Source organism: Equus quagga, chromosome 1 (assembly GCF_021613505.1).
Source record: "Equus quagga isolate Etosha38 chromosome 1, UCLA_HA_Equagga_1.0, whole genome shotgun sequence".
Classification (NCBI taxonomy): domain Eukaryota; kingdom Metazoa; phylum Chordata; class Mammalia; order Perissodactyla; family Equidae; genus Equus; species Equus quagga.
In genome coordinates this window covers 145,757,776-145,781,157 of record NC_060267.1, presented here as the reverse complement: position 1 = coordinate 145,781,157, position 23,382 = coordinate 145,757,776, and the positions used below count along the sequence as shown (strand labels likewise).

The 23,382-nt window shown below is 42.6% G+C and overlaps 2 protein-coding genes across 6 annotated transcripts in view; both read left to right on the top strand.

Annotated features, from left to right (window-relative positions):
• Positions 1–11,847, top strand: part of ACVR2B (activin A receptor type 2B) — a 39,890-nt gene extending 28,043 nt beyond the window's left edge. For all 4 annotated transcript variants that reach the window (XM_046676863.1, XM_046676839.1, XM_046676854.1 and 1 more), the window contains 3 exons: positions 14–152; positions 245–375; positions 1,843–11,847. In XM_046676863.1, coding sequence (XP_046532819.1) covers positions 14–152; positions 245–375; positions 1,843–2,037 — 465 coding nt within the window. In that variant the 3' untranslated portion in view covers positions 2,038–11,847. The remainder of the gene's footprint in view (positions 1–13; positions 153–244; positions 376–1,842) is intronic.
• Positions 11,848–14,790: 2,943 nt separating this feature from the next.
• The window catches only part of EXOG (exo/endonuclease G), a 32,889-nt gene continuing 24,297 nt past the window's right edge, over positions 14,791–23,382 (top strand). The window contains exons 1-4 of one of the 2 annotated variants that reach the window (XM_046678675.1): positions 14,791–14,958; positions 16,190–16,339; positions 19,860–19,999; positions 21,503–21,579. In XM_046678675.1, the coding sequence (XP_046534631.1) occupies positions 14,796–14,958; positions 16,190–16,339; positions 19,860–19,999; positions 21,503–21,579 (530 nt within the window). In that variant the 5' untranslated portion in view covers positions 14,791–14,795. The remainder of the gene's footprint in view (positions 14,959–16,189; positions 16,340–19,859; positions 20,000–21,502; positions 21,580–23,382) is intronic. The other variant, XM_046678686.1, reaches the window with a different exon arrangement.

Sequence of the window (23,382 nt, the reverse complement as noted above, 5' to 3'; positions counted from 1 at the left end):
TGTCCTCATGTAGGTGGGCACACGGCGGTACATGGCCCCTGAGGTGCTTGAGGGAGCCATCAACTTCCAGAGAGACGCCTTCCTGCGCATTGACATGTATGCCATGGGGCTGGTGCTGTGGGAGCTCGTGTCCCGCTGCAAGGCTGCCGATGGTGAGTGGGACAGGAGCCCTCAGCATCCTGGGTGTGGGGTGGGGAGCAACAGGACCTTGGGGTAACCCTTCTGGGCCCTCTCTCACCCCCAGGACCGGTGGACGAATACATGCTACCCTTTGAGGAAGAGATTGGCCAACACCCGTCACTGGAGGAGCTGCAGGAGGTGGTTGTGCACAAGAAGATGCGGCCCGCCATTAAGGATCACTGGCTGAAGCACCCGGTGAGGGGCCTGGGTGGCAGGAACCTAAGACCAGTGGGATGTGGGGCAGAGAGAAAGGGTGCGTCAGGCAGCAAGACAGTGCCTTCCTCCGCAGCCAGGTCAGAGGCCACTGAGTGCATTACCTCCCTCCCACCAGGGAAGTGTTGGGGAGGTTCAGTGCTCTGCAGTACTCTGGCCTCGAGTTTGGCCCCAGAGTGATGGGGCCTGATAGTCAGCTCCCTCAGGGTCCAGGTTGCCCCCCTGTGGATCACTTTGTGCAGTGGAGCCCACTAGTCCTGGGCTGACGCATTTGGGTTTGAATGCTGATTTGCCAATCAGTAGCAGAGTGACTTTGGGCAAATTGCTTTATTTCTCTGAGCCTGTATCTCCTCAGGGTAGTAATAGATTTAATAAATTGCTTGGCAGGATACCTGTCACATAAATGCTTCATGTGCCTTAGCTCTGATTAAATATTCTCTGTTCTCTGCCTTCATCATTTTTTGGATGTTGGTTGAGTTGTGTGGCATCTGGCCTCCTCCACTCTGGGGATACTCTACTAAAGACCCCAGCCGTGTAAACTGTTTCTTATCTTAAAAGGATATTTGCCTTCAGCTCCATTGAGCCTCTCCCCCTGCCCATCCCAGAGTTAACTCAGAAAAAGGACAGGCTTGAGGCCACTGGGGGCTAGCACTCTACCATACCTACCATCAGGGGTCACTCTTTGGAGGCTAAGTTCAGCTGCCATGCTGCTCCCTGGGACCCAGGGCTGCAAATGGAGAAAATTGAGGCATGGGGAGATGAAGGCTGGGCCAGAATCTGTATCGTCTGCCTCAGACTTTCTCAGTCTCCCAAGGCAGAGATGCTGGGGTGGCTGGTCCAGTTCCTTGAGGAGGAGTCCAAGGTCCAGAGAGGTCTCAGTGTGGCCTGGTGCTGAGCAGGCCAGAGAGCTCCTGGGTGTGTGCATTTTGCCCATTCTGCTGCCTTTCCCGGCTCCACACAGTTGGTTCCAGCACAAGGTGCCACACCATGTTCCCTGGACTCTAGGAGGTGTCCCATGGCCTGTGGGAAATTGTAGGGGACAGAACCCTGCTCCACTCCCCACTGTGACTGAACTGCTGCACTTTGGGCCCATGATTTGGGCTTCACATAAGATTTTGTTTGAATATCACTGCTCCAAGGCAAGCAGCTGTGTCTGCCCCAGGAGGGGCCTGGGTCCCCCCTCCTTTTTCCTATGTTGAGGTTCAGTGGACCTTCTCTTGGGGCTGTGGAGGGAGGCCAGTGGGCTTAGGATGGTGAGTGCCACAAGCGAAGGCATCCTCATTCCTGCGTTTTTCCCCAGTCTCCTGCTAATTGGCCTGCTGCTGGGGTTGGGACCGGTGGGCTCTGCCTCATCCTTGGCAACATCATCAAGTTTGTTGTCCCCATGCTTGTCCTCACTGAGGGGCACTAACAAGGGTGTCTTTTTCCTCTCCCTACCCTGTTGTGCAGGGCCTGGCCCAGCTCTGTGTGACCATTGAGGAGTGCTGGGACCATGATGCGGAGGCTCGCCTGTCTGCAGGCTGCGTGGAGGAGCGGGTGTCCCTGATCCGGAGGTCGGTCAACGGCACTACCTCGGACTGTCTTGTCTCCCTGGTGACATCCGTCACCAATGTGGACCTGCCTCCTAAAGAGTCGAGCATCTAAGCCCAGGACACAAGTGGATCTCTAGACTCAGTGGATCTGAAGAGGAAAGGAAAAAAAGTTGTGTTTTGTTTTGGAAATCCCATAACACCAACAAACACATAAAATGCAGCTGCTATTTTACCTTGACTTTTTATTATTATTATAATTATTATAATTATTATTATTAATATTATTTTTTGGATTGGATCAGTTTTACCAGCACATTGCTCTACTGTATCGCAAACAGCGGACACGTCAGCAGGCGTTGAGGTGCTGAGCTGTGAATGCAGAACCAGCGCCATGCTGAAGAGCCTCAGCCACCTCCTGTTCTTGGGGTTCATTTTTCCCGCTTTCTCTTTGTTTGTTGTCTCAGAATCTGTGACACAAAGAAACCCATCTCCTGTCTTAGGAAACTTAATGCTGCAAACTCTACCTAGAGGAATCTTTGAAGACTGTTACATAAGAACACACCTTCCTCAAAAGAGGAGTTTCCCTCTGCCCTTGTCTCCCTCCTCCCTCCCTTTTATTGTGTTTTTCTCCCTTTTTAGACAGTGAGTTTAAGAAACAGCAGATGTGTCTTTCACGGATTAACGGGTGTTGTCCTGACCGAGGAAAAACTGGGATGAGGATGAGGATGGTTTGGACTGGAGCTGGAAGGGGAGGATGGAGCTGGGGGTTGGGTTTGGAACAGAGCTACACTGGACTCGGGCACATTCGGAGCAGCATCCTTTGCTATGAGGCTACTTCTCAGGTAACCAGGAATCGAGGGGAAGGACCGTGTGGAGGCCGAGCATTAATGGCAAGAGAGAGGTTTGGAGAAAGTCCAAAAGCAGGTGGCTCTCACCCACCTGCTGGCCCTGACCAGTTTTTTCCACTAACTTGGGCTTGGGCATAGGACAAAACATTTTTCTGCCCTATTTTAAGGTTATATAAGGGTAGAAATCATCATGGTTTAGTGAGTACATTCTTCATAAGACTCAATGCTATAAATATCTGTAATGGAGGAAAAGTTGAAATATGTTACTTCCTCCTGGAGCAGTTCAGGGAAATGCCCACAGGGGGCCCCCTGCACAGCCAGGGTAAGAGGATTTCCTAGGTGGGGCCTAGCAAGGTCTGCCTCTCTGGAGATGCTGAGAGTCCTGCAGCACTGGCTCTGCCCCAAGTGGTGACATAAATGTCCCCTATATGTGGCTCATGGGCACGGCTTTCTCCAGACCCCTTAAAGTGGTGCATATTCTAAAAACCCTTTCTCTATTATGCCATAACCTTGCTCTAGTCAGTGAATGTTCCTAATGCTGCTGTTTCAACATTTGAATTTTTTTTAATTTATGAAACACGCAAATTTTTTTTTTTTTAAACAAAACACACACATCCACATATACACACACGCTTTGCTATGTGGCTTCCGAGGTTTAAATTTTGAAAAGTAAAAGAATTAAAACTTCACGACCACAGACCACCTCAAACCAGAAATACCTCAAAGTTTTCTACTTGTGTAAGTTTTATTATATATTTTATTAGTTGTGTTGTCTTGTAGTAAGTATATTTTAATGTAAGTTGGCTTTTATGACAAGAAAGTTTAAAAGAAATAGAGAAAAAGAGAAAAAGTTGGAGTCTTCTAGGGAGTGCTACCATGTTTGTTTGATAACACGCCCTTGTAAATAATTGTCATCACTTGTAGGTTGGCTGTCTGGGCCGAGTCTGGGCATTCATCACTCTTGTTTGTAAAGGCTTTTCCTTCTGGTTTGTTTAGACGATTTTATTTAAAAACTGGATCTCTTAATCTTGAAGGTAGGCAAGTTGGTGGGCAATGGGGAGAGGCTGACTTGGGTGAGAACGGGAGAGAGGTGCCTCCTCTTGGGTTATTTGGAGGTTCAGATGTTTCCCTCAACTTGACTGGTCGATGTTCAGAGTGACAGGTAACCCCACTTTAACTTGGTAAAACGGTGGCCCTTAGAGACCCGGATGAGGTAATTTTACTTGAGATTTAATTTCTTAAGCAAATTAGTAGCAGCGATAGTGGAAGAGACCTGTAGTATCTTGGTGAATCTGCACTGTGACTCGGGCAGTCTGTGCTAGGGTAGCGTATCTGGAGTGGGGAGTTCTCAGCCCTGCCCTGGAGTTTGCAGTCTCAGCGCTGCACGCACCCTGAGCCGCCTGCTTCGCGCTCAGCACGCTGTCTGCGGTGTCTGGGGCCTGCCACTTGGGTGTATCCTTTTCTCTGTGTGTTTGGGCACAGAGTGCTGTGGGAGGTGAGTTTTCCTCCCTCTCAGAACTCAGTTTTTGCGTCGTGGGTCAAAATGTGAGCTGGCCAAGGTGGTTACAGGGACAGGTTTTTGTGTTTTTGGTATGTTGTCTTTTTCTTCTTCTTCTTCTTTTTTTTTTTTTAACTATTTTGTGCTGTGGTATTTTTCTTCCCTTGGAATAATTTTTAACAGCAAAACAGGCCTTACAGCAGTTGCTTTTCTTTTCCACATATTTCTTTAAGAAGCTTTAAAATATTTATTGAAAAGTGCCATATCTAATTTCTTTAGCTTTCTCCTCAGGCAGTACTGGGCATCTCTACTTTTCACCCTCAGAAGAAACAAATAAAGCACTAACAAATGTAGCTGATTTACCACAGGAATGATCAGGTCACTGGTCCTACCCAGTGTGGAATACTAGACCCGAGACTCTCCGTTTGGTTTTAGATTTCCTCTGGGTGATTTTTCTTTTGTGTGCAGGCTTGATTCTTGTGAGAACAAGTTTTGGCCTGGCTGTGAAGGGTTGAGCTGTGGCCCTGATGTGGGACCTGCTGGTTAGGATGCAGTACAGACAGGGCAGGCCTTCCTGTCGGCCTGCATGCCTTTTATCTGGGTGGGCTCCCTTCTTGCTGACCCTGTGCTCAGCTGCTGTAGCACCCCTTTGCGGCCTTGGCACCAGAATGGCATATCAGGAAATGGTACCTGTTTGGTGTGGCCAGGGAGAAGGGAGAGTCCGGGGGAGTCTGTGCCAGTTCTTTGGGCTTCAGGCTGCCCTTTCCCCAGGTGCTGTGGTATAAAATGCACCCGTCAGGCAGTATCCCTGACTGCTGCTCATGGCTAGAAGAAGGTGAGTGATCTTTTTCCAAAGCATGCCCCTGGGAGCCTGAGTGGGTCTTTTGCCTCAGATCAGCTGTTTGCTGTCATGTATTCTTTGGGGAGCAAACCATCTAGAGCCCTGGTTTGTATTTATTGGGTTGTAGGGCCTCTGCCTTTGCTCTTCTCCACAAAGGTTTCATGTGATATCCACTTAGGAGAAGCTCAGATAACTGCTACTTTTGTTTCCTCCAAACTCGGTGGAAGACTGGTGGGAATGGAGTCTGGCATCATTTTCTCTGCCCATGGGAAAGGCTGCTGCATCTAGGGTAGGAGTGTGGCCAAGCTGGGGGAGAAAAGTGGCCAGGGCTCCTTGCTCCTTCCTTTCTAGTGCACTGTCATCCAAGCAGCCTCCTGGCTGTGGGATGGGCTTTCAGGGAGAATGTGTTCTCTTTGAAAACACTCATGATGACTGTGGGAAGACATCCCTAGCCAAAGAAATCCAGGAATGAGTAAGAGAAGGAGGAAGCAAGTGGGGACAGAGGTCACTGGGTCACACTGTCCTACAGAGGATTCTTAATGACAAGGGGGCCAGAGGAGGCCGTAGACATAGTCATTAGAACATTCTGGGCCTGGCACGAGCCGGCTTTTCTCCTGGGACTGTTGGTCCCTATCAGGAGTCTTTCTTTGAGTGAGTTACTCAGGGTGAGGGCTGCAGATGGACCGATCTTAGGAGAAAAGGAGACTTGGCTGTGAGGGAAAGTGGTGAGCATCAGCAGCCTTTGTTGTTCAGCATGGCCTTCCTGTCCTCTTGGCTCTTGGTAGGTGCCCGGAGGGATCAGTCCTGCCTGAGGAGGGCTTCCCCGTGTGTGCCAGCTGCTTCTGACTTAGAATTCACCTTATCTGGACTTGGGGCATTTGTACAGAACAAGAAGGACCTTGTCCAGCCTTGAACATCTTCAGGAGGCTTGAGCCCCCCACTCATTTTCTCAGCCAAGGGAAAGGCTTCTCACCTCCAGGCCACCGAGATAGTTCTTCCACTGCCCCTAGGGTCCAGGCCAACTCTCATGGCTTCTCATGTCATGGTTTAGAAAGCAAAGCAGGTGATCTTTTACTTCTGCTCTGTCACCTTTCTCTCCAATTGGCCATGTTCTTGCTCCCTGCTACCCTGCCTCTCTGCAGTGGGTGCTTGGGCTGTGTGTGTGGTGTTTCCTTGGTGGCAAGCCCAGCTGTGTATTCAAAGTCCACCCTGTGCTGTATGTGGCTCTGAAAGCCTGTTACATGGCCACTGTGCTCTGAGCCATGAGGGCAGGGAAGTGGCTATCCTATCCAGGGTGGGAGGACTGGGTGGCCCCCTTGCAAATGGAATTTTGCCTTTTTTAGAATGCATTGTAAATTCCCAGCACCTATTGATAATAGAAGGATTTGATGTTTTGTAGTACTATGGTAAACGTAAGTATGTAAGTTTTTAGAACTGGTACTAGAAGTCAAATAGTCAGGCATTATTCCTGAGAACTTGGCTCACTAGAACGATATCTAAATTGGAAGGCATTTTCCAGGAGTTAACTTGGTTTGATCGTTAGTACCAGCTATTTCAGTAACCTGTTGGGTTCTTAATGGCTCATCTTTGGAGAGAGGCCAGGCATGGTTCCCATTTCAGGGGTACTAGACCTTTCCAAGAAGCACAGTGAATTTATTCATCTACCCTTCAAACAGGGTGAGCAGCCAGAAAGGCAAGGGCACGGTGGCTTTTTCTCATTTGAGTGACATGAATTCTCCTCGGTCAATGGCTGTTTACATAAGCTGAACTAATAAAATACTCAGCAGCTAATGTGTTCAACCTAGTAATGATGAGTTTAGGTCTTGATCAACAGTAATCTTTTAGGTAAAGAAAGTGGCCCAGTAATTCACTTGATGTTTATCTTCTCAGTCTAGATTTGCAAATGTTAAATGAATTCAGGGTTATACACATAGTTCTTTAAGTAAGATTCCTGGTAGTTGATTTGTAACCAGCAATCCACATATGAATGTATCCCAAACCTTTAAAAGGCTTGGAAAAGTTTTTTAAGATAATGATTTAGTTTTGTAGGAAAAAGAAATCGGAAGTTTAGAACACCACTCCTTCCTAAATTTAATTCAGTTGACTCAGCCACATTTTAAAAACAGTGAGTGGGTCCAGGAGACCCATAAACTATCATCAAAGTCCAAATTATCTGGGGATATTTTGAGTATTCCTGTTTTATACTCATTTTGGGTCCACCGTAATGGTTTGGATAAGGTTTTGAATTTAAAGGATTTACCACTATTTAAATTTTTACCAAGCTTTTACACTTTGTGACAGTATCTTCCAGGTGTGAGTGAAGCAGGACTTTTTGATTGTGGTACTCCATGTATCCCTGTAGTGCCCAAACCAGTGATATTTTATTTGCTCCTATGGCAGCTCGTAGAGATAACAGAAGTGGTTTTTCCTCATGAATTAAAAGGCATACTCTCTAAATGCCAGTGTGCGCTGATGGCCCTGCACTCCCCTTTTGTCTCCAGGAGTGTCTTTGGATTGTCTGGGGCCTGGGCCATTCTGAGAGCTACTGCAAGCCAACTACAGGACGCTAAAGAAATGCACACACGGACATATGTGTGTTTGCAATGGATCATACAAACATGCGCTCTTCTGGACATCTACAGAAAAGTGTTACATTCATTTGCAAAGTTTACATTTTTGAGCTCACAGTTATGAAAAATAAGACCCATTATCTAATGCTTTTTGGGCAGGTGAGGATGGGTTTTTTTGCAAATGGATGAGTTCTTTCTTGAGTCTGGGAATTTCTGCTGTTGGTTGGGCATGGGCTCGTTCCCTGCCTGTCCCAATCACGTTTGCATTGGAATGTTTTTAGGTAGCATTGTAAATAAAAAAATAGGTTATATAATAGAGATACGACACTTGAAATTTTACTTTAAAAAAACCTATAGCTCTACATATATATTTAGTTATATCACCTGACAGATTCTTCTGCACAGTGTCGAGATTGTTTTATACCACAGATTATTTTTATAAAGTCTAGTGAGTTTGAATAAGAATGATTTTGTAACCAGAATAACGAGCTTTACCTTTCAAGATAAACGTACACTGGAGTGTGAGTGGTGTGGCGTTTCTACTTAGTGCCCATGTGGATTCTCATGATACACTGGCAGACTGGAGTCCATTTCTGGGTCTTGTTTGGCCAAAACTCCACTTGTGGCTGTGTAGGACAGTGATGCTTCAGTTCGGCTCTTGCAGGTTGGGACAAGAGGGGATGGGGAGAGGTGAGAGGAGCCTGCAGTATGTTCTACATTTGCGCTTCCTCTGAGATTTCTTTTGAATAAAGGGTTCTCAGGTTAAAAAGTCGTTTGTAAGCTCCTGCCCTAGGACGTGGTAGTGTGAGGGTGTTTTGGGGAACAGAAATTGTATGGGGGTGCAGATTGGGGTGGGTTGGGACTAGAATAAGAAATAGGCTACAAACATTTGAAATGAGGGTTTAGTGATTTGAGTAATCCACAAAACTGAACTATTTAGGACCAACTTATCTAGTTTTCAGGACAGAATTTCCAGTTGAGAAATGATTTGGAAAGGGGGAGGGTGGAATGGGTAGTATGTGGACATGGTGGTCAAATTAAATGGAGAGCTGCCAGCTCCTTTGTCCTCTCTGCTCAGGGCAGTTTGGAGGTGAGGGTGGTTGGCCAGGAGCCCGTTGAGGGAGCTCCGAACCCTGTAGCAGCAGAGCATCTTTCCAGTGTTGACACAGGTTTTCCTGCTCTTCCTACAAAGGTCAGCATCACTGCCATGATAGGAAGGTGGCCTTCATGTTAGCTTTTTATTTGGGGGTAGAGAGTGGATGGTTATTTGGGTGAACCTTTTTGATGGGGATTTAAGGGAAGTGGATAATGAAGCTGATTGTTTCTATCTGTAATTGCCAGTCCGGAGGTCCAGCTGAAGGCCTGTCCCCCAGACCCTGCCTGCTGGCTTTTCAGGCTGCTGTGCCCAGTGGTGCACTGGTTGGGACAGTTTTGTCAGGAGAATCCCTAATGTGTCATTTAAAACCAGCTGTGCTTTTTATTCAGTCTGATTTAGAGTAAAGTTTTACACTTTACCCCTTTTATACTTGGAATAAATTTAGTTTCAGCAGATCCAGTAGCACTCTGGGAACCAACCCATTGGTCCTTTCCCTGTTCCCCATGAAAGAACATTTCTCTGCTCTCTAGCCACATCTTGGAATGTAATTCTGTTGTGCCTTTGTTTTTGTCACCTGGCTCCCCACAAAAGCAACTGCTGTAAGCTTTTTTCTACTGGTATTTTCTAGCCCCAAACCCCACCTTTTTGCTTTTTTCCAGCTGTAATTTCTGGATGCAGTTCTGTGCTCCAGGTATTTTAAGAACCAGTTACCTCAGACCTCATGTTGAACAATGTCACCATCTGGGTCCTCTCAATACTGCAGGCTTGTAACATACATACGCGGGAACCCTGCCAAGTATGGGCACTTCTTTGTTTTAAAGTAAAACTCTTCCCAAGGACTGACAAAGGGGCTTCTGGCAAGCTCTTAACAGCACTGTGGTGGGATGGGTCTAGAGCGTCATCTGAACGGTGCTTCCTATGTTCCTCTTTGAATTCTGCCATTTTCAGTATTCTCATGTCTGAATAGGCAAAGTGATTCAATTGGCTGGTCTTGCACACAAGTTAGTTCCAAAGATGAGCTCTTTGTAACACATTTCCAGTCACTAAAGCTCAAATGTAGAACATTCCTTTAAATGGCAGGATTAAAAAACCCACCATCTACCACGGTGCATTTTGGGAAGATGTCTGTAGCATATGTTGCTGTGAAATTAGGCCTTGCGGGATATGGCTGTTTGTCATTTTGATGTATTTTAAATAAATATATATATATTTTTTAAAGAGCCTTTTTTACCAGTTCAAGAAGTTTAATTAACCAGCAGTCACCACATCTGAATTTTTGTCTCTGGGGCATAGATGGCAGAACAAGATTAAAAGTGGTAACTCAGTCATACAAGCGTGGGCTGCCTGCCTGGACTGTCCCGCTGACTGTGGACATCAAGGTCAGTGTGTTCCAGTGGGTCCGGACTCAGCCCTCAGGGTGTTTGGTCTCTGCCCTGTTCAGTGGACTGTTGACTTCAGTCCCTGCAAGTGCTTTAGCCCAAGTGGGGTTTTCTGAGAGCACTGCCACGAGTTAAGTGTATGTTTAGCCAAATAATTTCTCCGTAAGGGAAAAGCGCGCTCATCCAAATTTTACCAGCAGTGACAGAGATGAGAGTAGGAAAGATTAGGCAACATCTGGGGCTTGATTTGGAAAGTGTCTAAGTCATTGTCAAAGGCTGTCTGGGAGCCAGTGACCATACAGAGATTCTTAGGAGACCTCATGGGAAAGTGTTAAGACTCCTGTGAGGGGAAGAATTGTTAAAATGCCAGTGGCCTTTTTTCACCATTTCTTCTAGAATTCTGTAAAAACGCAAAGAAAATTGAGTGGTACTTGAGAATTGAGGGTGAGGGTTACCGCAGATTAGAAACATACTTCTAGATTTCAGTTCCACACCACAAATCCACACAATGCCATTTTTCAACTGTACAAAAGAATCTGCTTATGAATTTGACGTGATCCTGTTAGTGTCAAAGGCCAAATTTTTCACCTGTTAATATTTTTCCACATTTGTCCTTGAATCTGAATAACTTTATACAGTACTGTAAATTTAACTTACATCGAGTTTGATGTCAATTCTTGTGAAAAGAGCTTCTGCATGTAACAGACACACAGTTAAAGAACACAGCAGAATACGAAATTTGCAGGACCAATTTTGGAACTAACAGCAAATGTCACCTCTCATTTTCCATCTTATGTATCAGTTTTACCAGCTACTTCTAAATTTGTACATTATTTGTAAGGAAAAGAAGGAAAACCCTAAGACTTGTCTAACTTAGTGGAGAATGTGTGTGTTGGGTTTAGGATGGATAGCGAAGTCTTATTGAGCTGTGTTATCTAACTTGTATATAAAAATTGTAATTAAAAGTTTGGATTCACCTGTTTCTCGCGGTTTAAAAATGAGTAATTGCAAACTCTGGAAATGTGACTAGTATATGATTTAAGGCTGTAGAAGTGAGGAAGCTCTTCAAGTGCTAAAACTAAAGACTTAAAGTTTTTGGCTCAAATTCAGTAAGTATTGTTTGTATATGTAATAGGTCACTTTTCACCCTTGTAGCTATAAAATAAAAATTTTGTAGAACAGAAATAGCTTGTACTACTGAATTAACAAAAGATATACTAAAGTATCATGTTTTAAAATATATATATATACAGAGTTAAGCTTGTTGCTGTCACCCTGTCTGGATTTGAAAGTGTGCTGATTTATATATATATATATATATATATATATAACACACACACATATATATATTATATACACGCACACATCTAAAATGGCCAAAAGCAGACATCTGTGTAATTACAGTTGCAAAATGAAGACATTTTGGAAAGAGCATTGTATCATATGGTTCATTCATTTGCAGTGGATCTTTGTTCCTTTTTACTGTGGTAATTTTAGAAATGAGTGTCAAGTTTGAAATTAGATCTGCTAAGTTGGGGTTTTGCTGTTTGAACTCTGCACTGGGTCCTCAAATAAACCGATGTGAATGTAGTTTTTTCCCCCTGTGTGAAGGAGCAGCCACACCCCAACAGAATAGGAGGGAAAATCTAGAGCTATTTCAAGTTTTATCTTTTTGTATATGAAAATAAAATAATAATAATAATAATGAAACCCTGTTGTCTTTCTTAATCACATGGCAGAGGATTGATGTTTCTTTTCATGGGAATTACAAATAAATAAAATGTTGTTTCCGACTTACAGGGCCAACTTGAACACTTCTGTGAGTTCGTGCTTGGTACACATCAGTTCTTAATGGTTGACTGCCTAGTCTCCCACCATCCTGCAGGGCTGGAGCTCAGCACAGGCCTCCATTTTTGCCCTTCCCAAGCTTAGGACCTTGTTGGAGACATGGGGCTTCTCCTAAATGGCCTGTACGAGGACTCTGGATAAGTTCCTGCAGGGCAGGGGTCTGTTTTCCAGATCTCCAAGATCCTGCACACACACACACACACCCACTCCTATACTTCGCAGAATTATAGGACTGAGCAATATTTTTGTAAGTGGAGCAGAGAAGCCTAGAAAGTAAGTTATATTCAGGACTCCTGCAGGATACAAGCCCTGCCATTCCAAACATGGCTGAGTACCAGGGTCACTTGCTGAGCTATTAAAAAATATACTTATGGGGCACCACTCCAGATCTGAATCAGCAAGCCAGGGCTCATGTTTTGGAGTTCCTGACTTATCTCAGGAAATGAAAACATGGTTCCCTGCTAATAAAATGATGATGATAGTCTCTACTAACTGACAAAGAAAATAGGAAAATCCCAGAAATCACCTCACCGCTTTCTGCAGTAACATAAAAGATTTTTTTGGCCCATGACTAATATTTGCTAAGTGAAGAAACACCAGCTTTGAAGCCTTCGAGTGGGGTTATTTAATGCCTTTTATTTACCCTTTATTATGAGGATTAAACAACCTGCTTGGAGCTCTTGGGGAACAACTTTTGATGAAAGGGCCCTTGATTTAGGGACCAGTTGTCCAGCTTTGGGCCCTTTTTGCTCTTTCAGATTTAGCAAGTTCACCTTTCATTAGTGAGTGCCCCTAATGACGAGCACAGAGGAGGAGACAAAGGCAAAAGGCTAACATTTTTGAATGAGGACTTTGGAGCTAGAAACACTGGAAGTTTGGACCGTGGGGTCATCTGGTAAAACGTTTCCTTCAGCAAAGGCTGCTTTCACCCAAAGAAACTGGACACAGAAGCTGCTGCATAAAACCAGGCTTGCCCAAGTGAGCAAGCAGAAGAGGGCGCAAGAGCCATTCAACCTGCCTCAGGTACCCCTGTGGAACACTAGGGTTCCCCCTGATTACAGTTTTAAAACTACTGGTCCAGTCACTTCACTTTATGGTGGGCAAACAGGCCCAGAGGGAGCTGCTTACACAAAGTCAGGCAGCCCTTCCAATTCTTGACCTCAGGCCCAAATGTGGGGTTCACTGTTCCCAAGTACAGGATCTGGATGAGGAAGAGTCACCTACCATTTATCTTTCTCTTTCTAGTGTTTGGCATGGGGCATGGCACTTAGGAGGGCCTTGAGAAATACCTCTTAAGTGAATGTGTGTATTTAGTAAATTCTGGTGGAAGCTGCTGGAGTAGCTTTGAAACCTACAGATACCAGTATTGCCGGGTTGTATTTATCAGGACTCTTGGTTGCAAATGACAGAAACCATTAAACAAGAGGGGGCTTTACTGGAACGATCCTGTGGCAAGTGGCCAGAGAAGCCTCAGGGAAAGGCAGGATGTGCCTGGGCTTCAGGAGCCTTGAAAGTTGGGGTCACAGCTGGGGTGACAGCAATGCAGGCCTTCACCTCTGTCTCAGCATTTCTTCCACTGTTGCTCAGTGCAAGACCAGATGCATCTGCTCCTTTGTCTACTTAGCAGGAAACAAGGCTGTACAGTGCCAGAGTTTCATGTTACACCTTTGCTACCTGGAGAGAGTTCCAGATCCAAAATCCCTGGAAAGACTTGGGTTGACCTAGCTCAGCCAGTTAGGGTCAGAGGCCCAGGGGATTATACAAGATGACTTCTGGAGAGGTATGCCTGGGAAAGGGGTATGGAGCCATGAAGCTGTCTAAACAATGTCTACCCTTTTTCAGTTGGTTGTTAGAAATGGCCTCTTGCTTAGTGACCTAAGTCCACATGGAATGCTGGAGATTGCGCTGCAAAAGGAAGAAGATCCATCTATTTGTCAGTGGGAGTGCATATATCCTTCCTTTGTCAGCAGGCATTCAGCCATCTGGATTTTATATCCTATCAAGATAAAGTAAAAATGACTCAAAAGTGGCTAACATTTAGAGAGCACTTAACATGCCCCAGGTTCTTTCCTAAACGCTTTTACATGGTTAATATCCTTTAATCCTCGCAAGAACCCTATGGTCTATTATCCCCATTTAAAAGAGAGGAAGCGGAAGCCTAGAAAAGTGAAGCAACACATCCAAGGTGGACCGACAGTGGTTGGGTGAGGATCCAAACCCCTTGCACTCAGGGTCCTAAGCCACCATGGCTTGTCACCATACTGTCTTGTCAAGAAACTCCTTAGCAGGTACAAAGCTATTTTTAGAAGTTAATATTTGTATTACATGTGACTTCAAAGCCAGGTGTCATCAAGATAGCCAATGTGGCACAGGTTTTGGAATCAGACCTGAGTTGGAATCTTGGCTCCAGGGACCTTAGTGTAACCATGTGCAAGTGGTTTACTCACCTTTTAAGTGGGCCTAGACTAAAGGTATTTTCTTCTCAGGATTATGTATGCACACTACTGAGCCCTAAAGATGTCATGCTCCCTCATCATCCAGTCAAGTGGACCAGGGGTGAAGGTGGGATTGCTCCTGGGCCTCAAAGTTTGTCACCAGGGGGCGCGCGAGGCCCTCAGCGGAGAGGCGCGTGAGCTTGCGCTCTGGACCTCCGGCGTCTCCTGAGAGACTCAGGCCACGGCGACTCCAGATTGCGCATGCGTGTCTTGGTCCCGCGGTTGTGATTGGCCTTCACACCTCAGACCTGGTATGCGCATGCGCTGTGGCAAAAGGCACGTTGCCTTGGTTAAGATGGCTGCCAAAAGTTTTGCTTCCCGTCTCAGAGGCTCCCGGCACCTTTTGAGTGCCTTCGTGGCCGGAGCTGTAGTGGGCGCCGCGGGAGCCGGGTTCACGGCCGTTCAGTTCCTCCGGAGTCAGGGCGCTGAGGCGGCGTTGGCGGTGAGGGAGCCCGGCGGTAAGTCTGGGGCCGGCTTTTCTTTCCCGGGGTTTAGGGCCCGACTTCTTCCTCGGGCGTGAATCTTGATCCTCGCCGGGCGGCTCTCCATCTGCCTGGCTTTGGGTTTTCGGCCTTCCAGTCTCCGGATTTGGCCTCCTCTCTCCACCTTGAGTCTCGCCTGCCTCCTTCACGTACACTTCCTTTCCGTGGAATCTTCATTTTCTCTCCTTCTGCCCCCAGAGTATTTATCACGATTTGTATGTTTTAATGTCTGGGTCCTCCACTAGATTGTTAGCTCCTTAGGAGCTCGGACTGTGTCCAGTTTAGTCTCCACCGTGTCCACAGCACGGTACTTGGTACACAATTGCGTTCAATAAGTATGAATGAATGACTAAGTTAACATAGTTTTATCAGATTAGTTAATTGTCCTCATTTTGTCATCGTTCAGATGAAGAATACCTGCCAGCCCTTCTTTAAAGTATATGTCATCACGTTACCAGGGGATACCTTATATTTGATAAAGAAAATGAATTCACGCTCCTTTTTACGCTTTTCCCGACGTGCTAGTTTAACTTGCTCCTTCTGATACTGGGCATTTAGCAAGACACCTCTGATGGCTTGAAGACTAGAGAAGGCATCAAGAGAGGATTATTTTGAAATTGACTTCCAGTTAAACGCGTGCTGGGTTTCCTTCGCTAGGAAAAACGGTACCAGTTTTACCACTGTCTTGCTGCAGCACACGTCTGCTTCAGTACCAGAACATTGAGGAAGAGTGTCAATGAATAATGATCTTTTAAAAAAAATTTAAAAGACTGTGCTTTTGTCCCCTCGCTATTAAAAAGTGATGAGTAGGTAGGCTCTTTCCTGTTCAATCATATCAGTGACAAGTAGTGACGGGAGTTTTTCCTTTACTTCTTTGGTATACACAGTACTTTGTGGGGCAGAGATTTGGAAATTTTATGTGAAAGACCAGTAAGATAAGGTCCTTATTTAAAAGTTAATGAGATAGCTGCAGTTTATCTTGATGTAACTATACAGTTGATCATAGACAAAGCCAGTATTTTGCCTGTTGTGTCTTTCCTCTGCTTTGTAAGTGCTTGCAAAAATGAGATGTCCTGGTCCATTAGACTTTTGAGTCAGTCTTTTGTTAAGTCTCACTCCTCTCCCTTTACTTAGAATTTTTTGTTTCTAATAATAGTCGCTAACTATTTCTTATTTTTGTTCTTTTCCCCCTTTTTTCCATTTTTAGGTTCTGCAGAAAAGGCTCTCTTGGAACAATTTGGATTCCCTTTAACTGGAACAGAAACTAGGTGTTACACTAATCATGCTTTGTCTTATGATCAGTCAAAGCGGGTGCCTAGATGGGTTCTTGAACATATATCCAAAAGCAAGATAATGGGTAGGTGGTTAGAAGTAAAGGCATTGATGAAAGATGTTTCCAAATTTAGAACAGGGATTATTGATAATCTCAACCTTTTTTCACATTACCGCGCATTTAGAAAATGATGATGTTTGTATGGTTTACTAGATAAATAGACCCTTCCTGGCAGCCAGGGAGCCCCAGACCCTTCCCAGCTGTCTCAGGGGCTGAGAGGATCTGTATCTTCACACACAAATTGGAGGCTCTGTCATAAATATTGCTGCAGTGAGCACCATTCATTCATTACCTCCACAAATATTTTTTAAGTGCCTACCATGTGTCTGGCACTGTGCTAAGCCTTCGGGATATATCAGTGACCAGAGTAGATGGTCTCTATCCCGCTGTGGCACTTTGAGTTGGGAAGGGGGTGGGTTGACCTATCAAACAAATAATTGTGAATATATAATTACTATTGATAATAACTGTTCTGAAGGAAAAGTGATTGCAAGTTGGATTAGTATAATTAAGGAACAGTAAAGAATATGATAAGAGATTATAACAGGAGAACCTGATTTTGATTAGCGAGACTTCTCTGAGAAAGTAGCCTGAAGGGGTGGCTGGCTAGGCAGAGGAGTTGAGTGGGCCATGAGATGTGGAGAAGAGCATTCCAGGCAGAAAAAAAAGCACCGTTGCATCTTTGAAGGCCCCAATGTGACGAGTTTTGTTCCTTTAGGGAACTAAAAGAAAGCCAGAGTGGCTGGAGCAAGGGAGAATATGATAGGAAATGAGACTGGAGAGGTAGGCAGGTGTGTAAGTCTGTTCATATGTCCTTATGTCTTGGTAGATTCTTGTAATTAAGATGACCAGATCTTGATATTTAATGTCAAATTGGTTTCTAGATAGATTATTCCAATTTACACTCCCATCATCACTCTTTGTCCTCGTCTCTCCCAACCCTTACCTATAATGAGTATTATTGAGCTTTACAAGTTTAATAGCTGATTTCATTTGTGTTTATTGGTTACCGGTGAGGGTTAATATTTTGTGAATTACTGTTTTTTTGTAGATTATTCTTACCGTTTTCAGTTGAGATAATTCTTTTTTGAATTGATTTATCAGAGTTCTTTTCTATATTAAGTATATTACCTTTTGTTATAGTTGTTTAAGTCCCCTTTTGTTATTTGCCTTTTAGTTTGCTGTGTGGCCCACAAATTGTTTCTTCTCTGCTTTACAATGCATGCTATGTTTCTGTATATTAGAATGGTGATGTTAAAATGTGAATGTGTCGTTTCTAGAGTGCAAACCAACCAGCAGAATAGCAGGAAGTTTGGAACGTGCTTGCTGGTGGAGGGAAACTGATGCAGGTGTAAACTTTATCATAGCACCTGAGAGTTGATTATAAGTTTACGTCAAGAGAAATTCTTGATTTAGTCTCAAGTTTAATGAATTTCCTTTAAATACAGAAATATTCCCAAGATATAAGGAACTTTGGCTTTACTAATTTTATCGTGCTCTTAAGTTATCATTTTCAGAGGCATATGAGGAAAGCACTGCATTTCATATTGTAAATCCTGTGAGCTGTGTACTTTTGAGGCGGTAAAATAATGTTATTTGAGAACAGGAGCAAGATACCTGTGATTACTTGATTTCAGTGTAAAGAGTCTTCTGTTTTCAGTAATGACAGACTAAATTATTCAGACTTACTCTCCTGCTAAAAACAATGAGAAATGTTATTCTCAGTATGTAAAAAGTATAGAGAAAAAAATCACTAAGAAAGAAGAGGAAGAGAGCCAGCATGATAGTGGTGAATTGCCAGGCCAATATCTGGGTGAAGGGCAGCATCGAGAAAGGCAAGGGCAGTCCTGGCAAACCAAAGCCGCGTTTCTTTTGTTCTGCAGCCTTACAGGGTGAGGGGGACTGAACGCCAGACTCAAGGCTCACCAAGGTAGACTGTCTAAGATATCCTCCGCATATGTTAACCTGGAACCCCAGAGATCTGCACCCTCGGGGAAGGACGAACCAGCATTAATCTGCCTGTCTACCACAGGGGACTTATAGAAGGTTGTCTTGGCACTGAGCAGGGAAGGGTCAAAAGGAAAATAAAAAGCTTATTCCAGAGAAGTTGAGGCCACAGACTGGCTATGATGCAGACTTGTAGCCCAAAGCCATGTAGCCTGAACAGATCAAGGAACCTTAAGCCCTGAACTTGGTTTAATGTTGTCCTCCACTGGTTTGCCTCCAGACACTTGACAGAAGTAAATTTACGTCCTTTCTCAAGGAAGGCATCTTCATCCTAGACCTTTGGAAATTCCTACAAATGTTTTTTCAAGGGCAGTGAGCACCAGGCAAAGATAACCAGGCATACAAGGAAGCGATTCCAATGGTAATGACACTTAGAGAACTTTACTAATACTTATGCTGTGTTACCTGTTCTTTTTTTCTCTTCTTTTCTTTTTTTGAGGAAGATTAGCCCAGAGCTAACATCTACTGCCCATCCTCCTTTTTGCTGAGGAAGACTGGCCCTGAGCTAACATCCGTGGCCATCTTCCTCTACTTTATATGTGGGACACCTGCCACAGAATGGCTTGACCTGGGATCCGAACCAGTGAACCCTGGGCCGCAGAAGTGGAACGTGCAAACTTAACCGCTGTGCCACCGGGCTGACCCCCAGTTATTTTTTTTCTTTATGAAGTGATTCTGACAAGCTATATATTAGATGCTTTGAACCTGGGGATCTGATGATTTTAAATTTTCCTTGGCTGAATGAAATGACATTGGAATCAGTGACTTCATTGATCTCCATTTACACTTTTTTGAGTAGCGGCCTGAGTATATTCCATTTTTCCTCATAATTTTTGTAGCTTAACAAGATCTGTCCTAATGACAGTGGAGAATGTAGTGTTAGGATTTGCTGATGTCTACAGTGGCAAACTATTCTTGAGGTATCAGAATATAAATAAAATTGAGATTTCTTCTCTCCCATGTGGTACTCAGATGTTTTATTTCAGGAATTTCTGGATTGAGCTCATAACCTAAATGTTTGTTTTGTCATGGCTTAAGAGGCAGTAAGCAAGATAACAGAGACACTCTCCCCCTGCCCTAGGCTATTCCTGCCCAGAACAAATTGTTTTGTGTCTATATATATCCATTATTTCAGTACATACAAACTTGTCAAATACAGTTGTACGAAATACAGTACATAGAGGTCTTTTTAAAAAGCAAGAGTTTATTTAGTAGCTGTGCTTTTTATACAGTTTAGCTATTTGGTCATTGTTTTTACTTAAATCCTATCCAGGCATTTTTCCTTTAACTTAAAAGGCCAGAAACAAAAGTATATGAGATAGCTACACTGTATGAAAAGCATTCTTTCCTAGACTAGGCCTTGCTAAATTCAGATGAAGTATCTGAACTATCCCAGGAACTTGAGACATGCACGCAATCACTAACTACTAGCTGCTTAGAGAGATACCAGCCAGCAGCAGCCAGCTTGCCTTGCTTAGAGAATCTTGAGGGATGTTTGTCCACTGACAGCTTACCCATTTTGTGTGTTTTTCTTCAGGTGATGCAGACAGAAAACATTGTAAATTCAAGCCTGATCCCAACATCCCTCCAACCTTCAGTGCCTTAAACGAGGACTATGTTGGAAGTGGGTGGTCACGAGGACACATGGCTCCAGCAGGAAATAACAAATTTTCATCTGTAGGCATATTTTTGGGAGGGATGGGAATGTGGGGCTGGTATTATGCGTCCCATGGGACTTGTAGATTAAAAACTTAGGAGCCAAACCTTAAAATTTGAGACTTTCCATATTCTATTTTGTATTTTTCTTCCTGACTCTAATTCCGTTTTTTGTTCAGATGCTGAGACATTGTTACAGGTTGAGTGAGGAAAACTAAATGCTGTGTAAAAGGGAACTGGAAAGCCACTAGGAGCTAAAGCTACTAATTTTTATTTTGAAAAATTTCAGACATGTAGAAAAGTTGAAAAGAGTACAGCAAAAATATTTTGACCTGTAGAAAAGTTGAGAAGATAGCACGGCAAACACATTTTAATACATTTACCTTACATATGCATGTATATGTATATTAATTTTTTTAAAAACATGGACAGTAAATTGCACACATCATAACACTTCATTCCTAAATAGATCACTCAAGGGATTGTATCATCTAAGAAAGAAGATATTTATATATATGATGAGAGTATCATTATACCAAGAAATATGTGCAAAAGTATTTTTGTATGTGTAAAATAATATTGTCTAATATACAATTCATGTGTGCCAAATTGTCCCAAGTATGTCTTTTACAGCTTTTTTTTGATCCAGTATCCAGTCATGAATCACATAGTATGTTTAGTTGTCATATCTTTCTAGTCTCCTTTAATTTAGGATAATTTATCTGCCAGAAAAGGAGAGAAATGTCTTTTATGGCATTTACATTTATTTCATGAAGTGTAGGTGATTATTAATGTTAAGATAGTGGTTCCCAACCTTGGATACTCAGTAGTCACCTGGGGAAGTTTTAAAAAATCCTAATGGCCAGACCTGTAACCCAAAGCAATTAAATTAGAAACTGGGGGGTGGAACCCTGGAATCAATATTTTTTAAAGCCCTAAGTTATTCCACCATGCATTCAAGGTTGAGAGCCACTGCTTGAAGAGAAGGTAATTGGTAGCTTTGGCAGTATAGATCGGTGAAAGGAAATACAATGATAGAGCCTTGTATTTATGGGTCAGAAGTGTGAAATAAATGAACACATGGTGGCCAGGAATGCAGAAGAACAAGAAATTTTTCTCTGCCGCTTTTGAACTAATATGTTTGTACTCTACTACTTAATAAAATTCTTGAAAGTTGACCTTTACCAAGAAACCCTTTGCCAGAGGCTTAAAACCAGAATTTACCCTTTAGCTTTATATTGGAAATGTTTAGTTCTTCGAGTCTACATAGGTTTGAATTTTATAAATGATAAAGAAAGCTAGCATACCAAACTACTTATTTTGTTATAGTCCTTATTTTGAATAATCATTATTGAGCTTTCTGTCCTGGAATGGCTCTGGCTTTCATTTATCAAAACAAGTAGTCACTGTAATTGCCTAGAGCTCAAGTATAAATAAGGAACTGTTTTTCTGTGTCTGCTTTGTAAAATCTCTCAAAGAGGAGGACATTTCAGTGCAAGTTACTATTTTAATTTCTTTTCACAGAAAGCCATGGCTGAAACATTTTACCTTTCTAATATTGTGCCACAGAATTTTGATAATAATGCTGGATATTGGAACAGGTGAGGGGTGAGAGTTTTTAAAATGTGATTCTGTGGGAGAATGTACTAGTGTGTCCGTCAACTGTTTCTGTCTTTGTTTTTCCAAAGCTTAAACTACTAAAGGTACGTACTTTGGACTAGGTTTTTCTTTTGCTATATTTCAGGAGTACGGTTTTCTATGGGAGTACAGACTTCAAAACATAGCCAGCCATTTTGATCATGTTTACCACTGATCAGAAGTCAAGTTCTGGAAGAAGCTACTCAAAATATTATTACTGAGTCAATAAAATATTTTTGAATTTGTCCAGAGAACACTATATTTTTCCCTCCTCCTTATTTCAAGAATCAAGAGTTGCAGAGCTTTTTTTTTAAAAAAAAAAAAGTTTTGGTACAATTAAACATAACCATTAACCAGTTTTTGATAAAACCTAACTGTAAATTCATCTGGACTTTCTGCGTTTTTTGGATACTTTTTAAGCACTTCTGTCAGGGGGTACTGTCTAAGCATCTGAAACGAGTACTGCTTGAGGTTGTTTCAGGCTGTTGTGTTTTCAGGCTGTTGTGTTTTCCCCACAGTACTTTGTGGTTTAAAGTAATTAAGAGAGCAGCCCACACTAAAAGAGACTTCAACGATTATTAGTCATGGCCCACATTTATTTCATCTACATACGCTCCCTTTCCCCTGCTCAGATTATTTTAAGCAGGTGAAAAATATATAATTTTATCTATAAGTATTTCATAAGTAAATATTTTTAGAAGATTTAGAAGGACTCTTTTAAAATATAACACCAGTACTGTTATTGCCCCCAAAAAGTTTAATAGTACTTCCTTATTAGCAGTTTTACAATCAGTCTTCAAATTTCCCTGATTGTCTTTAATTTTTTTAATCTGTAGGTTTACCTTCCTCTGTTTTTTTTTCCCCTTGCAAATTATTTGTTCAAGATCTAGGATGTTTGTCCTATAGTTTCCTTTCCATCTTCTGGCTGATTGCATACCTGTGGAAACATTTAACATTTTCCTTTACCAAGGGATATATTTTTGGGAGGAAAAATTTACCTTATAATTGGGCATACATACTATAAGATATAATAATGTTGATTTTACTTTTTAGATACAGAAACTGAAGAATGATGACATGCATTGTTATCTCTCATAAATCTCTTCGACTGCAGTATAAGAAAGTGCATATTAAAACTACGTGCCATTTTTATCTAGTAAATTACCAAAAACAGTTTTTAAGTGATAAGTCCAGTGTTGTAAAGATTGTTGTGAAACTGCTGTGGCATATTTTGGAGTTTATAGAGTAAGTTGATACAGTCTCGTTAAAAATATTAGTTTGATATATAATCAAGCATCATTAAAATATTTATTCAATAAAGTAATTTTGGCCCTTGAAATTTATCCTAAGGAATTAATACAGTGTTACATTATATAAGAAATGTTAGGATAAATCCAGTTGTCCCACAATAGGAATGGTTAAATAAATAAGGTATAGCAACTTATTGGAATGATATATAATTCTTGAAAAAAGTTTATTTGAGAACTATGACATAGAAAAATAAGAGAAAATAAAACAAAATTTCAGCTTTAAAATGCATGCTAAATGCACATAGGAAAGTGTAGATAGTTATCTTAATTGTGTGATTTTTAAGTTTGTGCAGTAAGAAACTGGGACAGTCACTGCTTATGTGCTTATAATGTTTGTGCAATATTCTCTTGTTTACATTAATTTCTTAAATTCACTATTCTTGGTTTCTTTCCTAGGAAGTTGATATCGTTTGTTTCTTCTCTACATATATGTCTGAGAACATCATACATATTTTT